General features: G+C 34.7%; 1 protein-coding gene across 1 annotated transcript; it reads right to left on the bottom strand.

Moving 5' to 3' along the window:
• On the bottom strand, positions 1,333-27,373 carry LOC109358260. Its single transcript, XM_019602393.1, has 41 exons — positions 27,300-27,373; positions 24,182-25,256; positions 23,487-23,662; positions 23,069-23,318; positions 22,522-22,697; positions 22,073-22,361; positions 21,587-21,747; positions 21,170-21,419; positions 20,431-20,757; positions 19,894-20,069; positions 19,474-19,723; positions 18,987-19,162; positions 18,544-18,832; positions 17,878-18,204; positions 17,341-17,516; positions 16,926-17,175; positions 16,656-16,831; positions 16,314-16,563; positions 15,864-16,039; positions 15,606-15,716; positions 15,275-15,524; positions 14,745-14,920; positions 14,322-14,592; positions 14,022-14,197; positions 13,575-13,863; positions 13,191-13,324; positions 12,779-13,028; positions 12,178-12,353; positions 11,730-12,018; positions 11,264-11,364; positions 10,273-10,431; positions 9,831-10,119; positions 9,316-9,482; positions 8,957-9,203; positions 5,619-5,794; positions 4,647-4,941; positions 4,382-4,539; positions 3,680-3,932; positions 2,697-2,932; positions 2,091-2,459; positions 1,333-1,985 (listed from the first exon to the last, which is right to left on the bottom strand). The coding sequence occupies exons 1-41, from the start codon at positions 27,339-27,341 to the stop codon at positions 1,575-1,577; spliced, it is 9,975 nt and encodes a 3,324-aa protein (XP_019457938.1). The 5' UTR covers positions 27,342-27,373; the 3' UTR covers positions 1,333-1,574.

Here is a 27,407-nt window from a genome sequence, read left to right on the forward strand (position 1 = left end):
GTTTGCATGATTGATCAATGACCGAACTTGATAGATTGCTTGGCCCGATTTGGTTTTCACATTATTGGTTTAACCAATACAATCAATTGCTCCAATTTTTAACTACACCACCAACTTGAGCAGACATCATCAACCACCTACTTATAGAGTAGTAGACCCATTGTATGATGAACCAACCTCTCTTCTAAACCTAGAGATATCAAGAACACTAACCTAAGTATAAGACTTTAAGACACAAATGAAGTGAGCTTTGAAAGACAATGTTATTAATACCATACTGGTTATAAACCGGTTCGAGTATTGGTATGGTGGTATAATGGTTTAATTGATGGTTCACTGATTAAACCGCATATTAGTGAAGTTAGATATACATATATAATATATTAATATTAATGTTGAAAACCAATAACCAGTTTTGAACAGTTGTGGCTGATTTTAACCGGTATAATTGTTGTACCATACCAATATTGGGACTTGTTCACCAGTTAAATTGACCAATAAGAACCGGTTTTTACAACACTATTCAAAGGAGAGAAACACATAACTCAGGGAAGAGGTGGCATTAAGACAACTACCCTCTTATCTGAGAATGACCCAACAACCTCTCAAGTCCTTGCCATCATTGTCTTGGGTTAATGCTAGAAATTTCATAAAAAAATATTATACAAACTAAAAAAATGAAATTTAGAGGCAAAAGTTGCACTAGAGACAAATTCATTATTGCATGATTCCATTCCAATGGTCTCCGACATATTAAACTAATGGTCATGTATAAATTAATTTAGATTACGATTTTATTAAAGAAGATAAATTGATTACCCTCCTAACATTGCAAAACTTGCACGTACTTGTTCATGAATTTCAACATAATGAACAAGGAGAATTATTCACGCATATTGAATAATGTATATACAACAATTTAGGTAGTAGCATGTGAATGAAAGAGCTTAATTATTGTGTTATAAGGATCAATGACTAACTAATAATAATAATAATAATAATAATAATAATAATAATATGTTTGTTTGGATAGTAGCATGTGAATGAAAGAGCTTAATAGGAATGGTAAAAAATTAAAAGATGAATTTAAAGTAACTTTTATCTTCTTGACAATCCACATATGTTTGTTTGGATATATGTTTCTTTGTATGACCAATATTTATTTTTATTACATTTTAAAATGCAGTCATATATATATATACATATATATATATATATACACATATATATATATAATATATGTATGTATATATATATATATATATATATGTATGTATATATATATATATATATATATGTATGTATATATATATATATATATATGTATGTATGTATTCACAATAGAGGAAATTCATTAAGACAGAACATGATTACATTACATAGAGTTGGAGGATAAGAGATAATCCTTGAAATCAAAATAAAAAACAAACAGCAGAATATGAATAAGGCAACAAAATAATGCAACATTGAAGCTACATATTTTTGTACATCATCAAAATAAGAATCTAAGAACAAGCTCTCAAACCCATTTGAACATCATCTATTCAGAACAGCAATGTGGCTACATGCTTATTTTATTTTTCTGATGATGTCTTTGAGTGTGAAGACTTACCTGTAATGGCCTTTTTCACTTTCGAAATCGAATGTTTGACCTTTGACCCAACGCCCGATAAGATGCCATGATGTTTTTTTGGTGAAACTCTCACATCACTATCTTGAGAGTCTTTGATCATGACTATATCACTAGATGATGGGCTTATTTTCTCAAATTCATCTTCTCCTTCGCCGCCTTTCGCACTGCCTATTTGATCCGTTTCGAGCTCTCGAATTTCCAGTTTTTCTATTGCTTCTGACTCTATAACTTTGTCTGAGTCTCTTGGTGCTGCTTCCTTTCTTGCAGGATCATTTTCAAAGCTCAAGTCCTTTATATCTCTCTGCTCAATGGAGTCTGTTGCTTCGAAATTTTCGACATCGTGATCTTTTACCTATTTAACACATCGAAATTCAAAATTTTGTTATGCTGAATGAGGCCACATTAGTGAGGCATCACAGAAAAGTTAGTGGCATTGCAAATACTATATTAAGCTCACCTTATCAACTATCCCTTCTATGGGAAGTGATATCTTAGCTTCCACTAAGCTATTCTCATAATCTATGGTCTGTTCTTCAATGTTTTCATTAGTTCTTGCATCATTCTTGTCAAATGTATTTTCGATGTCAGCTCGATTGAAGCTTTCGGCTTTATCTTCTTTCTCGACTTCCCGAGGTATCAGAGACGATGAACTATAAAGGGTATTCTTGCTTTCATCTCTCTGTGGTCCTTCTGAAGCATCTATGGTGGTAGAAGAGCTAAAGTCCTCATTTGGTGTTGCGAAATTCTCTCCGCTTTCAAATTTTCTTACATCCGGTAAATCCACATCTTCAATTTGATTTAAAGATACCAAGTTTGTTCCTGGAATCTGTAACACAGAGACAAGGGAAAGCAAATAAATTGAGCTGAGATGAAAAACAGACAAGTTTGTGTTACTTTTATTCACAACCACTATATTTTGTTTACAATAAGCACTTTTTCTTTTATAAATACAGTTTCTGAAGTTCTCAGGAAATCATTGAAAGACAAACATGCATAAGTTTCTTTTGTTTATGCTACAGCTATCAATTTCTGAGGTTTCATGCACATTTTATGGTATACTTACCGAGGTTTCTCTTTGTGCTTCAGCTTGAAAATTCCTCCCTGCAATGCATTCTCCAGGTTCAAGAACTTCAGTTGTTTGCTCAAGTTCATTTTCTGGTCTACGGCTTTTGTCGTTATCTATAGCTGTTGATTGCTCTTCCTTAAGTGTTTCTTCCTGGAAGCTTTTCTCGATTGTCTCGCCTTCGACAAATTCAGATGTTGGTACTAACACTGTCTGAGCTTCGTCCTCAATTACGCCTGTGATTATTCATATGAGATTTTCATGGCACACAAAGTTTGGAAAAAAAGTAGTACTTTTTTGGTACATACTGTCTCAAGAACTAGAGAGTGAGCTTGATGCAACGTAAGGTTGTTACTTAGCGACCATGATGCCAGAGGTTCAAATCCTGGAAACAGCCTCTCCGCTTGCGGATGTAAGGCTGCATACATTTATCCTCCCCATACCCCACTTAGTGGTAGCCTCGTGTACTAGGCTACCCTTTTTTACTGTCTCAAGAAATACACATTTCTAGTGCCATGCCAATACCTTGCTACTTATAAGTCCTAAGAGTTATTGTAGTAGCTTTTAATGCAATTGCCTAGCATACTGTACTTTTGTTTAGTACACCATATATTTTCTCTCTATAAATAGAAAACTCTAAATCCTATATGACTGCAAGAATTACTTTTATGATGGGTATATAAAAGCATGATGAAAATTTAATTTTGAAAAGTTGAAATTTCTGTAATTGCTTTTAGGACCAAGATGAATTTTACTAAAGAGTAAAAAGAATGTTGCTGAGTTTTCAAAACTTGCTCTCTTTTGAAGATTTCAGGAACTGCATAACTGACACTTCTTCCATTGCTTTTTTATCATTTATGGGATATGAAAAAGCATAATGAAATTTGAATGTTTGGAAATTGAAGTTTCTCTAGTTGCTTTTAGGATCAGAGTGAAATTAACTCAAGATAAAAAAAGACAATTACAGAATGTTCCGAACATACTTTGTTCCGAAGATTTCAGTAGCTGCTTATCTGTTGCATCTTCCATCTCCTTTTCTTCCTCCTCTAGTATTGTTTTCCCACCATCCTTTATCTCAGATATCTGCTCAGTTTCTATATCACTACCTGAGCCTATTTCTGTGGTCTCATGTCCTTCTAAATTTGGTTGTTGTATAACCGTTGTTTCGAGGTTGTGCTCATCAGATTGTGGATTAGATTTCTTTTCATTACCTGTTGCTTTGTCTAAATTGGATTCCTGTTTTATCATATACTTTGTCAGAACTGAAGGATATATTGTAAGTTAGGAAAAGAAATGTTTGATTCTTTGAATTAATTATCGCATAATCAAGATTTCAAAGTATGAATGTGTGTGGTTAGTATCTATGCTTTTCTACTGTATTTTATAGGTGTCCAACAAACCTCAGGATCATTATTTTTTCTTATCAAAATCATTTTCGGATCCGTGCCTCTCTTCGCTGCGTGTTAGTGGTGATTCCAATTCGGCATGTATTTCTTCTAGGATGTTTTTCTTAACTGATTCAACTCGGTCAAATGCTGTAGTGTGCAATACTAATGATGAAAATTTGTATTACTATTGATGAAAAATTGTTTGTTTGGAAAGCTGCATAAGCATGATCTAGTTATGTGTGTGAATTAGTGTGCACCTATATGAGTATTTTGTTATTCACTTCATTACTTCCTAACCTCATGAACTTCATTTTCTGGATTGCAGCGCTTCTCGTCATCTATCGGTGTCGATTCATCTTCCTCACGAGTTTGTTCCTGAATTGTTTTATCGACTGTTCCACCTTGGACAATTTCCGGCGTGAGCATTGTTGATGTAGCTTTTTGCTCAGGTACACCTATCATTATTGTGCATAATATAGTTATATGTTATCATCTGTCTAAGAAATTGAAATCATAATTCAATGTGAACTAAAACAAAAGTTTTCGAGTTATCGGAACATACTTCCTGTTGCAGTTTCCAGTAACTGCTTTTCAGTTGCTAGTTCAATCTTTTTTGCTTCCACTAGTATGATTTCAGCACCATCCTTGATCTCTAAATTCTCTCCTATGTCTGATGCTAGTACATTTTCTGGTTCCTCAGTATCATTGCTTGAGTTTATTTCTATGGTCTCCAATTCTTCTAAATCATGATGCTTTATTACATTGCTGTTTAGGCTAGCTTCAGGTTCGGGTTCGGGTTCGGCTTTATTTTCATTTTCATCACTGGTGCTTGCAATTATTTCATGCAAACCAAATCCCTGTCATCACACATAATTTGTCAGAATAGAAGTATATTTTACGTCAGGAAGATACATGTTTTGGACTTTTGCATGCAATGTTTCGGATATTTTGTTTGAAAATGCATTGTGTTATCTATGGCCCAGAAACGAGCTAGACTGAGTCGAACTAGAGCTCAGCTCGGTTTAGCTCGATAAGGACTCAGTTCGAAACTCGACTCGAGTTCAATACGAGTTATTTTTTTAGCTCGAGTTCGGCTCGGTTAAAGTTCACAAACTATTCGGTTCATTCAAATGGTTCATTTGGACAACTAAACTAATTAATTAAAATTTGAAAAATATAGAAAAGGTTTTATATATATAAATATAATCTTGTTTACATATATAATAACAATAAATATAAAAAATAATGTATGAGCCATAATAAACATAAAAATTATTATATATATATATATATATATATATATATCGAGACAGCTCATGAACCTAATAAGTCGAACTATATTCAACTCAAGTTCGGTTCGTTTATTTAACGAACTCAATTTTCAGTTTAAATTCAGCTCATTTGGTTCATGAACCAAGTTTATCGAGCTAAATAACGAATCGAGTATTTGAACGAATACCGAGTTAGTTCGGTTCATTGTCAGCCCTAGTGCTATCTATTGTTTTCAGTTTATTTCATTGCAGTCTGCTCATACCTCAAGAACTTTCATCTTGTCCTCAAATTTATTTTCATGTGTCTTCTCCTCTCTGCTATTTGTCACTGTTGATTCATCATCCTTATGTATTTCCTCTTGAATGCTTCTATCAATACTCTCAACTCCAACATATGCTATAGTGGTTAGTGGTTGCAGGGTTTGATCCTGAGGCACACCTATCATTTCATAAGTGAGATGTTTAGTCAATGGTTAACAATCACTTATATATCAATGTTTTGTCGATGAGCATTATTTATGATAAAACATTATGACGGCGTTCGATCCATGTAGCCGACTTTAACTAGTAGGATAAAGACTTGGTTATTGTTGTTGTATAATTTAAAAAGTTCTACTGCCACAACAAGCAGTTTTGGAGGCCAAGGAACTAGTCATAATCAACATATAGTGTTGTATGTTGTTCATATTTTGTAGAAACAAAAACTTTATAATTTTAATCTGCTAAAGATTGTTGGCTTAAATAGGTTTTTAATCATTCTAAAGTATTAGTTTTTTGAATTTAATCCCTTCAAAAAATATTTTTTTGGTTAATGTCTTTGCAAATTCTTCTATTTTGATTTTAGTCCCTTTTGTTAGTTGTACTGTGTTTTTGTTTTGGTCCCTGTAATGTGTTGATATTTTGGATTTAGTCCTTGTAATTTGTTGATGTTTTAGAACATCTGCTGTCCCACTTTTTGTACCACTCCATGTGTTCTTCAATTCTGATTGGTTGGAAAAAAATTATTTAAGTTAAAATTATAATTCTTGAATATTTTTCTGGCTGATCACACCTGCTGGCACATGGAGCGACACAAAATAAAAATAAACAAGTTTTCAGGGACCTTAACCAAAAAAATATTTTTACAAGCACTAAACTCAAAAGATCCTTACTTTATAAGGACTAAAAACATATTCAAAAGAAATTTTGATTTGGGGGATTCATAAGCTCATTACTTTCTTCCATACCTGGAGTATTCTGCAGTTCTTTGACATCATTTGATTTTTCAATGCTCTCTGTTGTGATAGTTTCTTCTGAATCAATATGCTTGGTAATTGTGTTTACACTGCTTTGTGATTCTGTTTTCTGTTCAGCATGTTCTTCATTTTCAGCACTGATTTTGCTCATTGTTTCAGGTAGTCCAATTACCTATTCCAGCATTTGCAGCATTAGAATCAAATTTGTATATGATATCTATGCACGGTTAGTATACATATTTATACACAATCAGTATATCATCTACCATTTATTTAGGTTATTTTTTTTGAAGAGTCGATGATGAATTAAATGTAACAGCGGATGATGCAGTGATAATGTATATAACTCGTATACTTTCGATGCGTACATTTGTTTTCTCTTACTAACGAAGAAAACAAAATGATTGATGTTTTGTTTGCATGGATAGTATGCATGAGCTATTTGTATGTGAAATCACATGCTACTGTCTATGTGGATAATTTGTTATTTAGTTCATTATTTCCTAACCTCAAGAACTTTAGTTTCATTCTCTTGTTCATCTTCCAGTGTTGATTCCTCTTCCTCATTTGTTTGTTCCTGAATTATTTTCTCCAGAGTTCCAACTTCGGGAGTCGCCGATGTGGGCGTTGTTGAGGGAGCTTCTTGCTCAGGTACACCTGTCATTGTGCATATGAGATATTTCTATGTTACCATCGTAATGGACTGAAGTAGTTCTTTTGTTTGCAATAAACAATATTCAATATTCTCTCTCGAAAACTAGTTTTTTATTGTCAAACCCATTGTTTCAAATTGCGGACTACATCATGTGATGCGGCTGCAATATTGCAATTGCGGTGACTGCCACAATTGCGTTGTGACACTGAATATGCGGCCGTATCAGGTCGCAGCACAACCGCATTGAACGACATCAGACTACATCAAATTCAAGAATATTTTTTAATCATAAAAGTCACACTGCAATAGCCGCAATTGCAGTAATCACAACCATAGCCACAACCACAACTTAAGACACACGACAAACCATTCAATCGAAGATGCCAAGGAATTATTTTAGTAGTATAGAACACTCCTCTCTGCATATAGTACTTCCATGTAAGGAAACATATACATTTTCTTTGAAAATTATTAGAGAAATAGAATATTCAAGGGTAATCTAGAACAATCAACTATGTACAAGCCTCTGCAGAGTCAAATAAAATCAAAGCTGTCAAATTCAATATCAAACAAAATTGGGTTTTGTAGGTACTTGAAAAAATTAATAAACTTTTCAGATTTGGAAAACTAAAGTTTCTGTAGTTGCTTCTACATGAAATCAAAATTCATCTAAAACTAAATCAAAAGATTCTATATTTTCTAAACTTACTTTTTGTTGTAGTTTCTGGTAAAAAAAATTCATTTGCTAGTTCCATCTCTTTTGCTTTCTCTTGTATGATTTCGGAACCATCCTTGATCTCTAGTTTCTCTCCTGTATTTGATGCTGATACATTTTCTGGTTTTCCAGTATCAATACTCTTGTTTATTTCTGTAGTCTCAAGCCCTTCTAAACTCGGATCAGTCAGATGCTTTAATACAATGGTGTCAAGATTTACTTCCAATTGAGGTTCAGATTTCTCTCCATTTTCCTCACTGGTGCTTGCAATTACTTCATGTAAATCAAATGCCTGTTTTCACAGATCATAACACAAGGGTATTTTACGTTTTAGAAAATAAATGGTTTGGAATTTTGCTTGCATGGAAACATAATTTAGATGTTTGTGTTAGAAAATGCATCATGTTGTCTATCGCTTGTGGTTTATTTTTTCGCGGTCTGATCATACCTCAAGAACGTTTGTTTTTCCATCATACTCATTTTCATGCCTGTGCTCCTCTTCTGTTTCTGTCACTGCTGATTCATTGTCCTTATGTGTTTCTTTTTGAATGTTTTTATCGACAATCTCAACTCCACGACATGCTATAGTGGGTGGAGATTGCAGGCTTTCATTGTCAGACACACCTGTCATTACACAAATGAGATATTAAATGCAATCTTCCAGTGAGGGTTTGATAATGTACTCTTTCATTATACTTTTGTATGTTTTATTCAAACCTAAAAAAGTTTCACCGGCACAAGAAGCAGTTTTGGAGGCATAAGAACTAGTTGTGACATGTTATCGTCAGCATACGGAGTTGTATGAAGTTGTTACTTTTTTTTTACTGAAACAAAAGCTTGTAAATTTTTGCCAAAGAAAATTTGTTTCAGAGAATTTGCAAGTATTTAACGGTTTTTTTTTAATTCAGGGGAAACATAAACTTATAGTTTTTTTCACAACTTAATTTGTTTCCATTTCTAGTTTTTTTAACTACACTTCTTTGGCTTCGTTCATACCTATTGCTTCCTGTGGCGTTATTTTTTCGCTGTCATTGATCTCTTGATTCTCAGAAGAGGGTAGCTCATGTGTCTTTTCCAGTAATTTGACATCATAAGTTGATTTTTCGATGCACTCCTTTGTCACCATATCTTCCGAATCTATATGCCTGGCAATCACGTTACTGCACTGTGCTTCTGATTTATGGTCAGCATGTTCTTCATTTTCTGCACTGAACGTACTCATTGTTTTGGGTAGATCAATTTCCTATGTTAACAACATTTGCAGAATTAGAATCAAATTTGTATGTTTGCATGGATAAGAATAAAGTGAAATAACATGTTGGATAATTTGTTGTTTTCTAACATTACTGACTAACCTCATCAACTACACTTTCTTGTTCATGTTTATTATCTGGGGTGTTGTTCTTGTTGTCATCAATCGGTGTTGATTCCTCTTCCTCATGTGCATGTTCCTGAATTAATTTTTCCAGCGTTCCACCTTCAACAATTACCGGTGTTGACAGATCTTCTTGCTCATTTATACCTGTCATCATGCACATGAAATATTTCTATTTAGCATCCCAAATGACTAAAATAGTTCTAAAAAACTGGATAATGTTATTGGTAAATCAATATACCGAGAATGCCAAAGAATTATAGTATTCATAATGCTCCCATCTGCATCCCGGACATTCAATTAAGACAACCAATACCTTTTCTTTTGAAGGATGAAAGCTATTATATGCCATTCACCATAAAAATTGTGTTTTTTTGTACTAAAAAATAATGGACATTTTATATTTGGAAAACTAAAGTTTCTGTAGTTGCTTCTACTTTAATATCAAAATTCAACACGAACTAAAACAGAAGTTTCTGTATTTTCATAACTTACTTGCTGTTGAAGCTTCCGGTAACTGCTTTTCGGTTGTTAGTTCCATCACATTTTCTTCCTCTTTTATGATTTTGGCTCCACCGTCCATCTCTAACTTCTTTCCTGTGTCTGACACTGGTACATTTTCTGGTTCTTCAGTTTCAATACCCGGGTTTATTTCTATAGTCTCCAGCCCTTCTAAACTCGTATGCTTTAATGCAGTGGTGTTCAGTATGGATTCAGATTGGGATTCAACTTTCTTTTCAATTTCGTTGTTGGTGATTGCAACTACTTCATGTAAATTACTTTCCTGTTTTCACAGATAATACAGAAGGAAATTTTATGTTTGGAATTTAAATATTTCCGAACTTCGTTTGCTGGACACATATTTTAGATGTTCGTATGTGAAAATACATCGTGATATCTATCATTTGTAGTTTATTTTTTCCACTTATTTTAATACCTCTAGAACATTTTCCACAGGTTCATTTTCATGGTTCAGTCCCTCTTCTGTATCTGTCACGGTTAACTTGCCATCCTTATGTATGTCTTCTTCAATGCTTTTATCCACAGTCTCATCTACGCCAGATTCTGCAGTGGGTAGAGGTTGCAGGGTTTGATCCTCAGGCACACCTGCCATTATACAAATGAAATGTTCAAAAAAATCATTAACTCAGGGTTTGGTAAGATACGGTTTCGTTGTATCTATATGTTTCCTTCAAAACTAAAAAATGTTCCACTGCCACAATAAGCAGTTTTGGAGGTAGCTTTAAATTTAGTCTCTGAAGAAAGAATATTTGTTTTGGGGGGGGGGGAAACATAAGCTTGTAGGATAGTAACCATGATAGGATCAATTATGTCATTATTGACCTATAACACTGTTAAATAACCTCAACATATCACTTTAATATCAATCTTATTTCTAATTATATTTTTTGTAACTCCACTTCGCTGGCTTCTTTCGTACCTATTTCTTCCTCCAGCGTATTTGTTCCGCCTTCATTGATCTCTTCATTCTCAGAAGAGGGCAACTCCGGTGTCCTTTCCAAATCATGGACATCATAACTTGATATTTCGATTTTCTCCTTTGTCGTCATTTCTTCTGACTCGATATGCTTGGTGGTCAAGTTTTCGATGCTTTGTGCTTCTGATTTCTGGTCATCATGTTCTTCATTTTGTACACTGGCTTTGCTCATTGTTTCAGATAGACCAATTGCCTATTTTAACATATGCAGCATTAGAATAAAATTTATATTGCTAGTGATGAAAACAAGTGATCAATTGTTTATTTCCCTGATTGCATACAACCGAGCTATTTATGTGTGAAATAGCATGCTGCTGTCTGTGTAGATAATTTGTTTGCTAAGTTTCTGGCTAACCTCAAGAACTTCAGTTGCTTGCTCATTTTCATTTTCTCGGGCGCAGCTCTTGTCTTCATCAACCGGTGTTGATTCCTCTTCCTCATGTGTCTGTTCCTGATTTACTTTCTCAATTGTTCCACCTTCATCAATTGCCAGTGGGGACACTGTTGACTGAGCTTCTTGCTCAGGTACACCTGTCATTGTGCATATGAGATATTCTCCTGCTATTGTCCAAATGGACTGATGTAGTTTCTCAAAAACATGAGATTTTTATTGGCTAACCAGCCTACCGAGGATGCCAAAGAACTATTTTGGTAATTCATAATGCTCCTAGTTGCATACATAACATCGGTGCAAGTAAAGACAACCTATACCTTTTCTTTCGAAAATAAAAGCTGTGAAATGCCATTTCACAGCCCAAATTGTGCTTTCTGATGGTGCTCGAAAAAATAATGATGTTTTCATAATAGGGAAACTAAAGTATCTGAAATTGCTTCTGCTATGAAATCAAAATTCAACGACAACTAAAGCAAAAAAAAAATTCATTTTCAAAACTTACTCTCTGTAACAGCATCCAGTAATTGCCTTTCGGTTGCTAGTTCCACCCCTTTAGCTTCTTCTTGTATGATATGGGAATAATCCTTGATCTCTAATTCCTCTCCGGTGTCTGGTGCTGAAACATTTTTTGGTTCATCAGTATCAATGCTTGGGTTTAATTTTGTGGTCTCCAGAGCTTCTAAATTCAAATGCTTTAACACAATGTTGTCTGTACTCGCATCAGACTGGAGTTCAGCTTTCTCTCTGTTTTCCTTGCTGGTGCATGCATTTTCATCAAGTAAATCAAATGCCTGTTTCCAAAGACAATGCTTCAGAAAACATGGATATTTTAAGTCTTAAAAACACATGTTTCATATTTTTTGCATGCATAACATGTAATATAGATCTTGTGCGAATATGCATCGTGTGATATTTCCTTTCTAGTTTACTTTCTCACGGTCTGCTCATACCTCAAGAACCTTTGTCTTGTCTTCAAATTCAATTTGATGTGTCTGCCCCTCTTCGGTATTCACCACTGTTGATTCACCATGAGTATGTATTTGTTCTTGAATGCTTTTATCACCAGTCTTAACTCCATCAAATGCTATACTGGGTAGAGGTTGCAGGGTTTGATCCCGAGGCACACCTGTCATTGCAAAAATGAGATCTCCAAAGCCATCATTGACTCAGGGTTTGGCAAGGTACTCAATAATGAGATGCTATATGTTTCTTCCAAACTAAAAAATCTCCACTGCCACAAGCAGTTTTGGAGGCTAAAGAACTAATGATAAAATGTTATCATCAACATACAATGTTGTATGAAGATGTTCCTTTTTTATTGAAACAAAAGCTTTTTAATTTTAGCCTCTACGAAATAATTATTATTTTGGGGTATTTGCAAGGCCATGACAGTCTTTTTTTTTTATTGCAGATGAAACATTAACTTGAGGATTTAATTCTACAATGACAAATTAAATTTGGTTTAAAAATAAGAGCTGGTTGCTAAAATTTCAGAACTTCATTATTTTTTGTTTCTAGTTTTTGTAACTCCAGTTCTGTCTTCTTACATACCTAATGCTTCCCCCAGCAAGATTTTTCTGCTATCATTAATCTCTTGAGAATCAGCAGAGGGTAACTCCGGAGTCATTTCGACTTCTTTGACATCATAACTTGATTTCTCGATGTTCTCCAACGTGACCATTTCTTCTGAATTGACATGCTTGGCATTCACATTTTCTATGCTTTGCTCATCTGATTTCTGGATAGCATTTTCTTCATTTTCTGCATTGGCCTTGCTCGTTGTTTTGGGTACATCAATTGCCTATTTTAACACATGCAGCATTAGAATCAGATCTGTATTACTAATGATGACTACATAAAATTGATTAATTCTTTGCATGGATTCATATACATGATCTATTTGTGTGTGAAATAACATGTTGCTTTCTGTGTGGATAATTTGTTTACTTCATTGATGCCTAACCTCAACAACTTTAGTTGCTTGCTCATATTCATTTTCTGGGCTGTAGTTCTTGTCGTCATCTATCGGTTTTGATTCCTCTTCCTCTTGTGTTTTTTCCAGAGATGTTTTCTCTACTGTTCCACCTTCAACTATTGCTGGTACACATATAATTGTGTGTGAAATATTTCTATTCTATCATAAATTGACTGAAGTAGTTCTTTACGGTATAAGTATAACAGTGAAAATAACCTTCAACTATTGCTGGTACACATATAATTGGGCTGTTTAGGCTACTTGAAAAAATAATGAACTTTTCATATTTTGCAAACTAAAGTTTCTGTAGTTCCATTATGAAATCAAAATTGAACAAGAACTACAAAAAGTTTCTATACTTTTGAAACTTACTTTCTGTTGCAGATTCTGGTAACTGGTTCTCAGTTGCTAGTTCTATCTCTTTTGCTTCATCGTCTATGATTTGGGGACCATCCTTGATCTCTAGTTTCTTTCCTGTGTCTGATGCCAGAACATTTTCCTGTTCTTCAGTTTCATTATTCAGGTTTACTTCTGTGGTCTCCAACAATTCTAAATCCGGATGCTTTAATACAGTGGTGTCTATACTTGCTTCAGATTCGGGTTCAGCTTTCTTGTCATTTTCCTCGCAGGTGATGGCGATTAATTCATCCATTTTAAATTCCTGTTTTAGTAGTTGGTAACATAAGGTATTTTATGTTCGGAAATAAACATTTCAGATTTTTTCATGCATGGATGATGGACACATAATTTAGTTTTTTGTTTGTGGAAATGCAGCATGATGTCTACATTTCTTGTTTGTTTTGTCAGATCTACTCATACCTGTAGAGCATTTGTTTTGTCCTCAAATTCATTTTCTTGTTTCTGCTCCTCTTCAGTATCTGACAATGCTAACTTGCTATTCCCTTGTACTTTTTCTTGCATGCTATAATTAACATTTTCAACTCCAATAGATTCTATAATGGGTAGGGATGGCAGGGTTTGATCTGCAGGAATACCTGTCATTATACAAATTAGATGTTCAACACAATCATTGTCTCGGGGTTTGGTAAGTTGCTCTTTTTGTTGTACAACCATATGTTTTAATCAAAACTCGTAAAGTTACTTTGGCTTCTATCATACCTATTGCTTCCACCGGCGTGATTTCTACACTTTCTTTGATCTCTCGATTCTCAACAGAGGGTAACTCCTGGTCTGATTTCTCTACTGTGTCTGATGCCAGGAAATTTTCAAGTTCATCAGTGTCATTACCCGGGTTTAATTCTGTGGTCCCCAATCCTTCTAAATTTGAAAGCTTTAATACAGTGCTTTCCAGACTCATTTCAGATTGAGGTTTAGCTTTCTTTTCATTTTCCTCAGTGGTGCTTGAAATCACTTTATGTAAATCATATGCCTGTTTTCACGAATAGAAAGACAAGGATATTTAATGATGGGAAATAAATGTTTCGGATTTTGGCATGCATGAGCACAATTTAGATTTTTGTGTTTGAAAATGCATTATGGTATCTATAGTTTCTTGCTTGTTTTGTCAAGGTCTGCTCTTACCTCTAGAACATTTGTTTTTCCCTCAAATTCATTTTCACTTGTCTGCCCCTCTTCGGTATCTGTCACGGCTGATTTGCCATCCTTATGTATTTCTTCTTGAATGCTTTTATCAAAAGTCTGAACTACAACAGATTCTATAGTGGGTGGAGGTTGCAGCATTTGATCCTCAGGCACACCTGTCATAAAAATAAAAGATACAATACATTGATTCAGGGTTTCAACACTCGTCGTATAATTATATTTTCTTCAGAATTCAAAAGGTTCCTGATCCTTAACAAGCATTTTTTGGACATGAAAGAACTACTGGTTACATGTTTACATCAACAAACAGTACTGTATGAAGTTATTCCTTTTTTATGAAGAATGACCATAAATTTTAGTTCCTGCCAAATAAATATTGTTTTCGGGGATTACTAATGTGATGATGGTCTTTTTCTCACCTTGGTTTAAACCAAATGACTGGTAACTAATGTTTAATAATTTAAATTTGGTTTTTGTTTCTAACTCCACTTCTTTGGCTTCTTTCATACCTATTGCTTCTTCTTGAATAATTTCTCCTCTGTCATTGATTTCTCGATTCTCAGCGGAGGGTAACTCCAGAGTCTTTTCAAGATCTTTGACATCATAACTTGATTTTTCAATGTCTTCTGTTGTCCCTGTTTCTTCCGAGTTGATATGCTTGGTAATAACGTTTTCATCGCTTTGTGCTTCTGATTTGTTGTTAGCAAGTTCTTCATTTTCTGCACTGCCCTTGCTCATTGTTTCGGGTAGTCCAATTGCCTATTTTATTACATGCGGCATTAGAATCAGATTTGTATTACTAATGATGAAAACGAGTGATTCTTTGTGGTCTACTCTTACCTCAAGAACATCAGTTCTTTCCTCAAATTCAATTTCTGCTCTCGGACCCTCTTCGGTATCAGTTATTGCTAATTCAACATCCTTGTGGATTTCTTCATGTATATCAAAAGCCTGTTTTCACAGATAATGCATTAGAAGACAAGGATATTTGTTTGGATTTTTTTTTGCATGCAAGGATACATAATTTAGATGTTCTTGCGTGAAAATGCATCATGGCATCTATCATTTCTAATTTACTTTTTTGTGGTCTACTCATACCTCAAGAACATTAGTTCTTTCTTGATATTCAATCTCTGCTGTTGGCTCCTCTTCAGTATCAGTTATTGCTGATTCAACATCCTTGTGGATTTCTTCTTGAATGCTTTCATCAGCATTCTCATCTCTGATAGATGCGATAACGGGTAGAGATTGCAGGGTTTGATCCTCAGGAACACCTGCCAAACAACTTCGTCAACACAGTGTTGTATGAAGTTGCTCTTTTCTTATGGAAACAATAGCTTTTAATTTTAGCGTCCATCAATGATTTATTTTTTAGGGGATTTGTAAGTCAATGGCGGGTGTTTTTTGAAGAAACATAAACTTCAGATGTAATACTAGAATGATAAATCATAGTTTATTTTATACATGAGAGCAGGCTGCTAAATTTTCAAAGCTTAGTTATTTTCTGTGTCTAGTTTTTGAAACTCTACTTCTTGGCTTTTTTCATACCTAATACTTCCTCGGGAATGATTTTCCCACCGTCATTTATCTCTTGATGCTCAACAGCGGGTAACTCCGGACTCTCCTCCACTTCTTTGACATCATGACTTTCTTTTTCAATGTTCTCCATTTTCACCATTTCTTCTGAATCTACATGTCTGGTAATCACACTTTCACTTCTTTGTGCTTCTGATTTCTGGTCAGCATGTTCTACACTTTCTGCACTGACTTTGCTCTTTGTTTCGGGTAGATTGATCGCCTATTTTAACATATGCAGCACTAGAATCAGATTTGTGTTTTTAATCATGGTATCTATAATTTCAAGTTTATTTTGTGGGGGTCTGCTCATACCTCTGGAACAATAGTTTTGTCGTCAAATTCATTTGCACGTGTCTGCCCCTCTTTGGTATCTGTTACTGCTGATTCGGCATCCTTGTGAATTTCCTCTTCAATGTTTTTATGAAAAGTCTCAACTATGACAGATTCTATAGTTGGTGGAGGATGGATGGTTTGTACCTCAGGCACACCTGCGCAAAAACAAGAGTGTGTGTTGCTAAATTTTTATTGCTTAATTAGTTTGTTTGTAATTTTGTAACTACACTTATTTTGCTTCTTTCGTACCTGTTGCTTCTTCCAATATGATTTTTCCTCCATCATTGATCTCCCGATTCTCAGCAGAGGGCAACTCTGGAGACTGTTCCTGTTCTATGATATCATAACTTGATTTTTGGGAGCTTTCTGTTTTCTCCATTTCATCCGAATCAATATGCTTGTTAATCATGTTTTCACTGCTTTGTGCTTCTGATTTCTGATCTGCATGTTCTTCATTTTCTGCACTGACCATGCTCGTTGTTTTGAGTAGATCAATTGCCTATTTTAACATTTGCAGTATTAGAATCGGATTTGTATTACTAATGAAGAAAGCAAGTAATTGATTGTTTGTTTTGGATGGGATGCATATGCATGAGCTATTTGTGTGAAATAACATGCTGTTGCCTATGTTGATAATTTGTTGTTCTGTTCGTTGATGCCTAACCTCAAGAACTTTAGCTGCTTGCTCATGTTCATTTTCTCGGGTACAGCTCTTGTCGTCATCTATCTTTGTTGATTCCTCTTCCTTGTGTGTTTTTTCCTGAATTAATTTCTCAGTTGTTCCATCTTCCACAATTGCCAATGTGGGCACTGTTGATAGAGCTTCTTGCTCAGGTACACCTGTTATTGTGCATGAGACATTTATATGCTATCATCCAAATGGACCAAAGTAGTTCTTTATGGTACATCTGAAAAATGCTTAACATTTTTGTTGCCAAACCAGTGTACTTAGGATGCCAAAAAATTATTGTAGTAATTCGTAATGCTCTTATCGGCCTAGAGTAAGACAACCTATATCTTCTGTTTTGACAATGAAAGATGCCAAATGTCATATCATAGCAAGAATTGAGTTTCTGATAGTAGTCGGAAGAAAAAATGAACTTTTTATGTTTTGAAAACTAAAGTTTCTATAATTACTTCTACAAGGAAATAAAAATATCAACAAGCAACAAAACAATTTTTTCATATTGTAGGAACTTACTTTCTATTCCAGCTTCTGGTAACTGCTTTTTTGTTCCTTGTTCCATCTCTTTTGCTTCCCCTTGCAGAATTTCGTCACCATCCTTGACCTCTAATTTCTCTCCTATGTCTGGCGCTTGAAGATTTTCTGTTTCTTTGTGGTCTACTCTTACCTCAAGAACATCAGTTCTTTCCTCAAATTCAATTTCTGCTCTCGGACCCTCTTCGGTATCAGTTATTGCTAATTCAACATCCTTGTGGATTTCTTCTTGGATGCTTTTATCAGCATTCTCAACTCTGGTAGATGCTATAACAGGTAGAGATTGCAGGGTTTTATCCTCAGGCACACCTGTCATAATGCAAATGAGATGTTCACTCTGTCATTGACTTCGGTTGGTAAGGTACCCTTTTCGCTGTAAAGTTATATGTTTACTTCGAAACTCAATTCCCATGCCTCAACAAGCAGTTTTTCCAACCAGCTACTTGTTACATGTTATCATCAACACAATGTTGTATGAAGTTGCTTTTCTCTTATGGAAACAATAGCTTTTAATTTTAGCGTCCACCACTGAATTATTTTTTTGGGGATTTGTAAGTCAATGGTGGGTTTTTTTCGGGGAAACATAAACTTAGGATATAATACTAGAATGATAAATCATAGTTCATTTTCTTTAGTTGCTGAACTTACTTTCTATTGCAGTTACTGCTAACTGCTTTTCAGTTGCTAGTTCAACCTCTTTTGCTTCCTCTTGTAGGATTTGAGGACCATCTTTTATCTCTGATTTCTCTCCTGTGCCTGACGGCTGAACATTTTCTTGTTCTTCAGTATCATTACTCAGGTTTATTTCTGTGCTCTCTAGCCTTCGTAAATTTGGATGCTTTAATGCAATGGTGTCCAGACTCGCCTCAGATTGGGGTTCAGCATTCTTTTCATTTTCCTCGAAGGTGCTTCCATTTACTTCATGTAATTCAGATGCCTGTTTTTGAAGATAGTAACACCATGATATATTAGATTGGGGAAATTAATGTTTCGGACTTCACATGTATTGACATATAATTTAGCTGCTTATGTGTTTAAATGCATAGTTCTATCTATCGTTTCAAGTTTATTTTGTGGGGTTCTGTTCATACCTCTAGAACATTAGTTTTGTCCTCAAAATCATTTGCACCTGTCTGCCCCTCTTCGGTATCTGTCACTGCTGATTTGGCATCCTTATCAATTTCTTCTTGAATGCTTTTATCAAAAGTCTCAACTATGAAAGATTCTATAGTTGGTGGAGGTTGGATGGTTTGTACCTCAGGCACACCTGCCATTATACAAATGATATGCTTAACACAATCATTGTACAGTTATATGTTTCCTTCAAAACTCAAAATGTTCCCTAGCCACAACAAAAAGTTTCGGAGGCAAAATAATTACTCATTACATGTTTACATCAACATATAGAGTTGTATTGACTTATTTCTTTATTACACATGGAAATAGCCTCTTTGCTTGTGACAGTAAGATTGTCTACATCTACCCTCCGCAAAACAAGAGTGTGCATTGCTAAATTTTTATAGCTTAATTTGTTTTATTTGGAGTTCTGTAACTACACTTATTTTGCGTCTTTCATACCTGTTGCTTTTTCCGTTATGATTTTTTCTCCATCATTGATATCCCAATTCTCAGCAAAGGGCAACTCTGGAGTCTGTTCCTGTTCTATGATATCATAACTTGATTTCAGGATGCTTTCTGTCGTCTCCATTTCGTCTGAGTCAATATGCTTGGTAGTCATGTTTTCACTGCTTTGTGCTTCTGATTTCTGGTCAGCATGCTCTTCATTTTCTGCCCTGACCTTGGTTGTTGTTTTCAGTAGATCAATTTCCTGTTTTAACATTTGCAGTATAAGAATCATATTTGTATTACTAATGAAGAAAGCAAGTAATTGATTGTATGTTTGCATGGGATGCATATGCATGAGCTATTTGTGTGTGTGTGAAATAACATGATGCTGCCTATGTTCATAATTTGTTGTTCTGTTGGTTGACGCCTAACCTCAAGAATTTTAGCTGCTTGCTCATGTTCATTTTCTGGGGTGTAGCTCTTGTCTTCATCTATTGTTGTTGATTCCTCTTCCTTGTATGTTTTTTCCTGAATTGTTTTCTCAATTGTTCCATCTTCGACAATTGCCAATGTGAGCACTGTTGACGGAGCTTCTTGCTCAGGTACACCTGTTATTGTGCATGAGACATTTATATACTATCATCCAAATGACCAATATTGTTCTTTTATGGTACATTTGAAAAATGATTGAAACTTTTGTTGCCAAACCAATCTACTTAGGATGCCAAAGAATTATTGTAGTAATTCGCAATGCTCTAATCGGCCTACAGTAAGACAACCTATATCTGCTGCTTTGAAAATGAAAGATGCCAAATGTCATATCATAGCAAGAATTGAGTTTCTGATAGTAGTCGGAAGACAAAATGAACTTTTTATGTTTTGAAAACTAACGTTTCTATTGTTACTTCTACAAGGAAATAAAAATATCAACAAGCAACAAAACAATTTTTTCATATTGTAGGAACTTACTTTCTATTCCAGCTTCTGGAAACTGCTTTTTTGTTTCTTGTTCCATCTCTTTTGCTTCCCCTTGCAGGATTTCGTTACCATCCTTGACCTCTAATTTCTCTCCTATGTCTGGTGCTTGAAGATTTTCTGTTTCTTTGTTGTCTACTCTAGGCTCAAGAACATCAGTTCTTTCCTCAAATTCAATTTCTGTTCTCGGCCCCTCTTCGGTATAAGTTATTGCTAATTCAACATCCTTGTTGATTTCTTCTTGGATGCTTTTATCAGCACTCTCAACTATGGTAGATGCTATAACAGGTAGTGATTGCAGATTTTTATCCTCAGGCACACCTGTCATAATGCAAATGAGATGTTCACTTTGTCATTGACTTGGGCTGGTAAGGTACCCTTTTGTCTGTAAAGTTATATGTTTACTTCAAAACTCAGTTCCTATGCCCCAACAAGTAGTTTTGGAGGCCAACCAACTACTCGTTACAAGTTATCATCAACACAGTTTGTATGAAGTTGCTCTTTTCTTATGGAAACAATAGCTTTTAATTTTAGCGTCTACAAATTAATTATTTTTTTGGGGGATTTGTAAGTCAATGATGGGTTTTTTTCGGGGAAACATAAACTTAGGATTTAATACTAGAATGATAAATAATAGTTCAGTTTAAACATGAGAGCAGGCTGCTAAATTTCCAAAGCTTAATTATTTTCTGTGTCTAGTTTTTGAAACTCTACTTCTTGGCTTCTTTCATACCTAATACTTCCTCAGGCAAGATTTTTCCACCGTCATTAATCTCTTGATGCTCATCAGAGGGTAACTCCAGACTCTTCTCCACTTCTTTGACATCATGACTTTCTTTTTCAATGCTCTCCATTTTTACCATTTCTTCTGAATCTACATGTTTGGTAATCACACTTTCACTTCTTTGTGCTTCTGATTTCTGGTCAGCATGTTCTACACTTTCTACACTGATCTTGCTCATTGTTTCGGGTAGATTGATCACCTATTTTAACATATGCAGCACTAGAATCAGATTTGTGTTATGAATGATGACAACAAATGATTTATCGTTTGTTTAAATGGATACATATGTATGGGCTATGTATGTGTGTAAAACAACATGATTCTGTCTATGTGGATAATTTGTTGTTTAGTTCATTTCTGCCTAACCTCAAGGACTTTAGTGGCTTGATCATGTTCATTTTCTTTGGTGCAGCTCTTTTCGTCATCTATCAGTATTGGTTCCTGAATTGTTTTCTCAGTTATTCCACTTTGGACAAGTGCCAGCGTGGCTGTGGCCGCTATTGACGGAGCATCTTCCTCAGGAACACCTGCCATTTGAAGATGAGATATTTCTATGCTATTATCCAAATTGACTGAATTAGTTCTTGTGGTACATCTGAAAAAATATTATGTCTAGAAATCTGGTAGTTTTTATTCACAAATCAATGTATTGAGGACGCCAAAGAATCAGTGCGGTAATTCATAATGCTCCCATCCGCATACACTAAATTTTTTTATTTTAAATGAAAGCTGTTGAATCTGAAGCTAAGGAAGTTTTCATATTTTGCAAACTAAAATTACTATGATTGCTTCTGCAGTGAAATCAAATTCAATGATTAATTAAACAAATGTTTCTTTATTTTACAAACTTACTTTCTATTGCAGTTACTGGTAACTGCTTTTCAGTTGCTAGTTCAATCTCTTTTGCTTCCTCTTGTATGATTTGAGGACCATCCTTTATCTCTGATTTCTCTCCTGTGCCTGACGGCATAACATTTTCTTGTTCTTCAGTATCATTACTCGGGTTTATTTCTGTGCTCTCCAGCCTTTGCAAATCTGGATGCTTAAACGCAATGGTGTCCAGACTTGCCTCAGATTGCGGTTCAACATTCTTTTCATTTTCCTCGCTGGTACTTCCATTTACTTCATGTAATTCAAATGCCTGTTTTCAAAGATAGTAACATCAGGATATATTACATTTGGGAAATTAATGTTTCGGACTTTATTGCATTGACATATAATTTAGCTGTTTGTGGGTGGATATACATCATGGTATCTATCGTTTCAATTTTATTTTGTAGAGGTCTGTTCATAGTGCATACCTCTAGAACATTAGTTTTGTCGTCAAATTCATTTGCACGTGTCTGCCCATGTTCAGTATCTGTTACTGCTGATTCAGCATCATTATGAATTTCTTCTTGAATGCTTTTATCAGAAGTCTCAACTATGACAGATTCTATAGTTGGTGGAGGATGGATGGTTTGTACCTCAAGCACACCTGCCATTATACAAATGATATGTTTAACAAAATCATCGTCTTTCGTCGTACAGTTATATGTTTCCTTCAAAACTCAAAGTTCCATAGCCACAACAAGAAGTTTTGGAGGAAAAAGAACTACTCGTTACATGTTTACATCAACATATAGGGTTGTATTAACTTATTCCTTTTTTACCGTAACCATAGCTTTTAATTTGAGTATCTGCCAAAGAACTTTTGTTTTGGGGACTTCGCAAGTCCTCAAGCCTTTTTTAGGGGGAAGGCTACGTATATCTACCATCCGCAAAACAATAGTGCATGTTTCTAAATTTTTATAGCTTAATTAGTTTGTTTGTAGTTTTGTAACTACACTTATTTTGCTTCTTTCGTACCTATTGCTTCTTCCGTTATGATTTTTCCTCCATCATTGATCTCCCGATGCTCATAAGAGAGCAACTCTGGAGTCTGTTCCTGTTCTATGATATCATAACTTGATTTCAGGATGCTTTCTGTCTTCTCCATTTCGTCCAAGTCAATATGCTTGGTAGTCATGTTTTCACTGCTTTGTGCTTCTGATTTCTGGTCAGCATGCTCTTCATTTTCTGCCCTGACCTTGGTTGTTGTTTTCAGTAGATCAATTTCCTGTTTTAACATTTGCAGTATAAGAATCATATTTGTATTACTAATGAAGAAAGCAAGTAATTGATTGTATGTTTGCATGGGATGCATATGCATGAGCTATTTGTGTGTGTGAAATAACATGATGCTGCCTATGTTCATAATTTGTTGTTCTGTTGGTTGATGCCTAACCTCAAGAACTTTAGCTGCTTGCTCATGTTCATTTTCTGGGGTGTAGCTCTTGTCGCCATCTATCGTTGTTGATTCCTCTTCCTTGTGTGTTTTTTCCTGAATTGTTTTCTCAATTGTTCCGTCTTCGACAATTGCCAATGTGAACACTGTTGACTGAGCTTCTTGCTCAGGTACACCTGTTATTGTGCATGAGACATTTATATGCAATCATCCAAATGGACCAAAGTAATTCTTCAGTAGTACATAAAAGGTGTCCCAGTGCACTAGGCTCCCACCTAATGGGGTTTGGGAAAAGTACACGTACACAGCCTTACCCTTGAAAGCGAATAGATTGTTTCCGGGATATGAACCGATGACCTCCAGGTCACAGGACAAACTGTGGTACATCTGGAAAAAAAATTGCCCTCTCCTGAAAACTGAAATTTTTTATTGGAAAACTTGGCTAGTGAGGATGTAGAGGAGTTATTGTATTCATAATGCTTGTATCCACTGAGTACTTCTGTTTAGGACAATGTATATCCTTTCTTTTGTAAATGAAAACTGTCTAATGTTGTTTCACAGCATAAAAAATTAAGGGATCTGAACAAATAGTGAAGGTTTCATATTTCACAAACTATGCTTTCATAATTTCTTCTATGATTAAATCAAAATTCAACTAGAACTATAACAAACATCCTCGAATTTTCAAAACTTACCTTTTGCTGCAGTTTCCTGTAACTGCCTTCCAGTTTCTGGTTCAATCTCTTTTGCTTCCTCTTGTATGATTTGGGAACCATCCTCTATATCTGATTTCTCTCCTGTGTATAATGCAGGAACATTTTCTTGTTCTTCAGCATCATTACTCAGGTTTATTCCTGTGTCCTGACTAGCTTTGGACGAATCTTCTGTTTTACCTTGCACGGATTTATCCTCCCGGTTATTATCATTATCATATACCAAGTTGTTGCTGAAACTGATTGAGTCAAGGGCCTTCCATTCACCCTCTTCTACATATGAAATTCCTTCTGTCTTATTTTGTACTCCAATCAAGCTTGTGTCTTTATTCTCATCCTCAACATGTGTGATACTGTGACTAGTACACTTGTTGTCCTTGTCCTCATCTTTTACACCTGACTCTGTCACTCTTTCATCGTCCTTGTATAGGTTCTCGGTTTCCAATTCAATGTTAGGAATTAAAACTTCATTGTTCAACCCCAAGTTGGCCTCAGAAATGATTGTAGCTTGTTCGATGTGTTGTAGATCAGCATCTTCTTTTTCCTCAGGTATTGTGTTCTCATTTGTCTGGGATGTTATTTTCTGTTTTTCTGTAGAATCTGATATTACTTCAATAGATGCATGCTTGTCATGGGAGCTATCGCTGTTGTCGCTAGATGGCTCCTGTTCATGAACTTCGAGGTTTTGTTCTCCAGCACATGCCAGGTTTGAAACTTCTTCATTTTCTATGTCAAGATCATATTCCTCAATGTTTGTGTCATTGATGGCTTCAATTTTATGACCCCCGATCTCAATATCCTTGCTTGTTATTCCAGTTTCATATTCTGTTTCATTCTCGGATATCTGCTTAAGTGGCTGATTCAATATCTTATCAGCTTGACAATAACTCGATGATTCGGATGAATTTTTATCCTCTTGAGTCCTTATGCTGGTGATCGTAATCTTTGTGGTTTTGTCTCCTTTTACTTCGTCTTCTGCCTCTGCTGTCTTGCATTGATTTGGAATGCCGTCAAGCTTAGCTGACAATGAGTATTTATCGTCTGGTGTCGTGCTCCGCTACAAGTTAAGATGTTACAGAATTATGTGCAAGTATGTTTTTTACTTTGTTCTGCCATAAGTGAATCTGAGTAAATGCAACAGAAGCAACTTCATGAAACACCATGCTTGTTTATCAACTTGTTTAGTAGGTGCCTAAACTTAGTGTTTCACTAATACAAATAAGACTTGGAAGAATATAAATCAGCACCAATTATACTTTGATGAGTAATTTAGTGACTGATATTGGTAAATGTTAGATAGAAAATCATTCATGTGTTGTGACTTTACAGCTTAAGCTTTTGGCATAGTTGCTTAATAACATGGCTCACATGGCTTGTGAGCCAATGTGGCCAAGGGGTTAAGATTTTGATCCTTGTTTCCGACAAATCTTGTTACAGAACGATGTAGGATGAGTCAGTGCATCATTCACGCTTTGAGCCCAAAGGGCTCATCGTGAGGGGGCGTGTTAAATATTTTCACGAGCCTTCACGTGATAGTATGTTCAGTGTGGCTGCTAGTGAGAAAGGTGATGGTGGCTAGGGGTGGATAGCGGCAAGCATTTGTAAGCAACTATCGCCTTTCTCACTAGCAGCCATACCGGACTAGAATCGAATGTAAAAGTAAGGAACATGTCGAAATACAAGTAATGACTGCAACAAAAGCAGGGAAGTTCATGTACATTGTGATTAATCATGTTGCATTAATCCATCCTTTAATCAAGGATTATACATATTGAGCAAACTTGTGTTGCTTTTTATAGATCAAAACCTTTCATTTCACTTCATTTCCCGAAAACGTAAGAAAAGTGTAGACGATGCACAAGCTTGTCATACCTTATGTTGAAAAGGTTTACATCTGTTGTCCCACTCTTTTGTATCACTCTATGTGCCAAGAGATATGATGGTATATGGAGTGGTACAAAAAGTGAGACAAAAGACGTGCTTTCATGTTGAAATAGGTTTTTAGGTAGCTTTAGTTTTTTTTTTTGGGTTAATCTATAAATATTAGAGTCATTTGGTGAAAAAAAATTGAATAAATATTTGTAGCTTTAAAAGATGAATCAAAAGTTACTTCAAGTAGTTTTCCAAAGAAGCTAAAAACTTTTAATACTTCATTGGTCAATTTTACCTTTTTAAATTTATTAAATTATATTAATTACATCACACTAAAATATTTAATAATTAATATAAATTAATTATAAGTAACTAAAAAAAATAATTATAATTTAATAATTATTACAAATAACTAATAATAATTTCACCTACCTATGTAGTTAATTAAATGAATAATTATAAAATTATTAATAATTTTATGAAATTACTAACAATTATTTATTATCTACATGTTTAATTATTCTAATTAATAATTATAAATTAGTTAGTAAATAACTTAACAAGTTATGAACAAATAAATAAACATTGTATGTTATTTTTGTCCATTTAACAAATTTCACATACTTTTACCATAAGTTTTATCAAACATCTCTAGTTCAATAAACGTTATAAGTTTTCAACTACCGCTACAAACTCATAGGTATTATCTTTCAGAAAAGACCGTATCTAAAGTTTGGTTTTGTAATATACGTGTAAAGGTTGGTTATGGATTGTTATTTTGGAGTTAGGATCCTCTCTAATATTTGATAGATAAGTACATCAAAAACAACATAAAAATAGAATGGTATAACACTTTTATCCTTTAGATATAATGATATAATACTTATACCTTTCAATGCAAGTGACAAAACAACAACTCGTCTCTCTAATATCGAAGAGGATCCTAACTCTTTAAAAAAAATTGGTTAAATATGTTAGACATAAGGCTCACAGATCAAGCCGTTACATATTATACTGATCGAGATAACTTAAAGAAAAGTTTGACGTGTTTCCACCTTATTAACGGAAAATAATTTGTATGATAAATGAATTCAAGCAGTAAAATACACAAGACTTAGGACATGAAGATAATTAATCATATATTTTGTTCAGCATATAATACATGCATAAAAAGAAGCTCTTGCATGAATCAGGACATGAAAACAAAAGCTTTGATTGAAATACATACCATAGCAGATGCATCATCTACAATATTGCTCTCACTTTCCATAGTTGCTTCACTTCTAGCTTATGTTCTGCAAAAACTTATGACTATATATATATATATATATATATA

The sequence above is a fragment of the Lupinus angustifolius genome, chromosome LG10 (assembly GCF_001865875.1).
Source record: "Lupinus angustifolius cultivar Tanjil chromosome LG10, LupAngTanjil_v1.0, whole genome shotgun sequence".
Classification (NCBI taxonomy): domain Eukaryota; kingdom Viridiplantae; phylum Streptophyta; class Magnoliopsida; order Fabales; family Fabaceae; genus Lupinus; species Lupinus angustifolius.

What these genes read in the sequence shown, in the direction of transcription:
- LOC109358260 (XM_019602393.1), bottom strand. Translation starts at nt 27,341, where the DNA reads ATGGAAAGTGAGAGCAATATTGTAGATGATGCATCTGCTATG. An exon ending in CATAACGGAAGAAGCAATAG is followed by an intron (nt 22,698 to 23,068) that starts GTACGAAAGAAG and finishes GTATAATGGCAG; the next exon opens with GTGTGCTTGAGGTACAAACC. An exon ending in ACTGAAATCTTCGGAACAAA is followed by an intron (nt 2,933 to 3,679) that starts GTATGTTCGGAA and finishes GAATAATCACAG; the next exon opens with GCGTAATTGAGGACGAAGCT.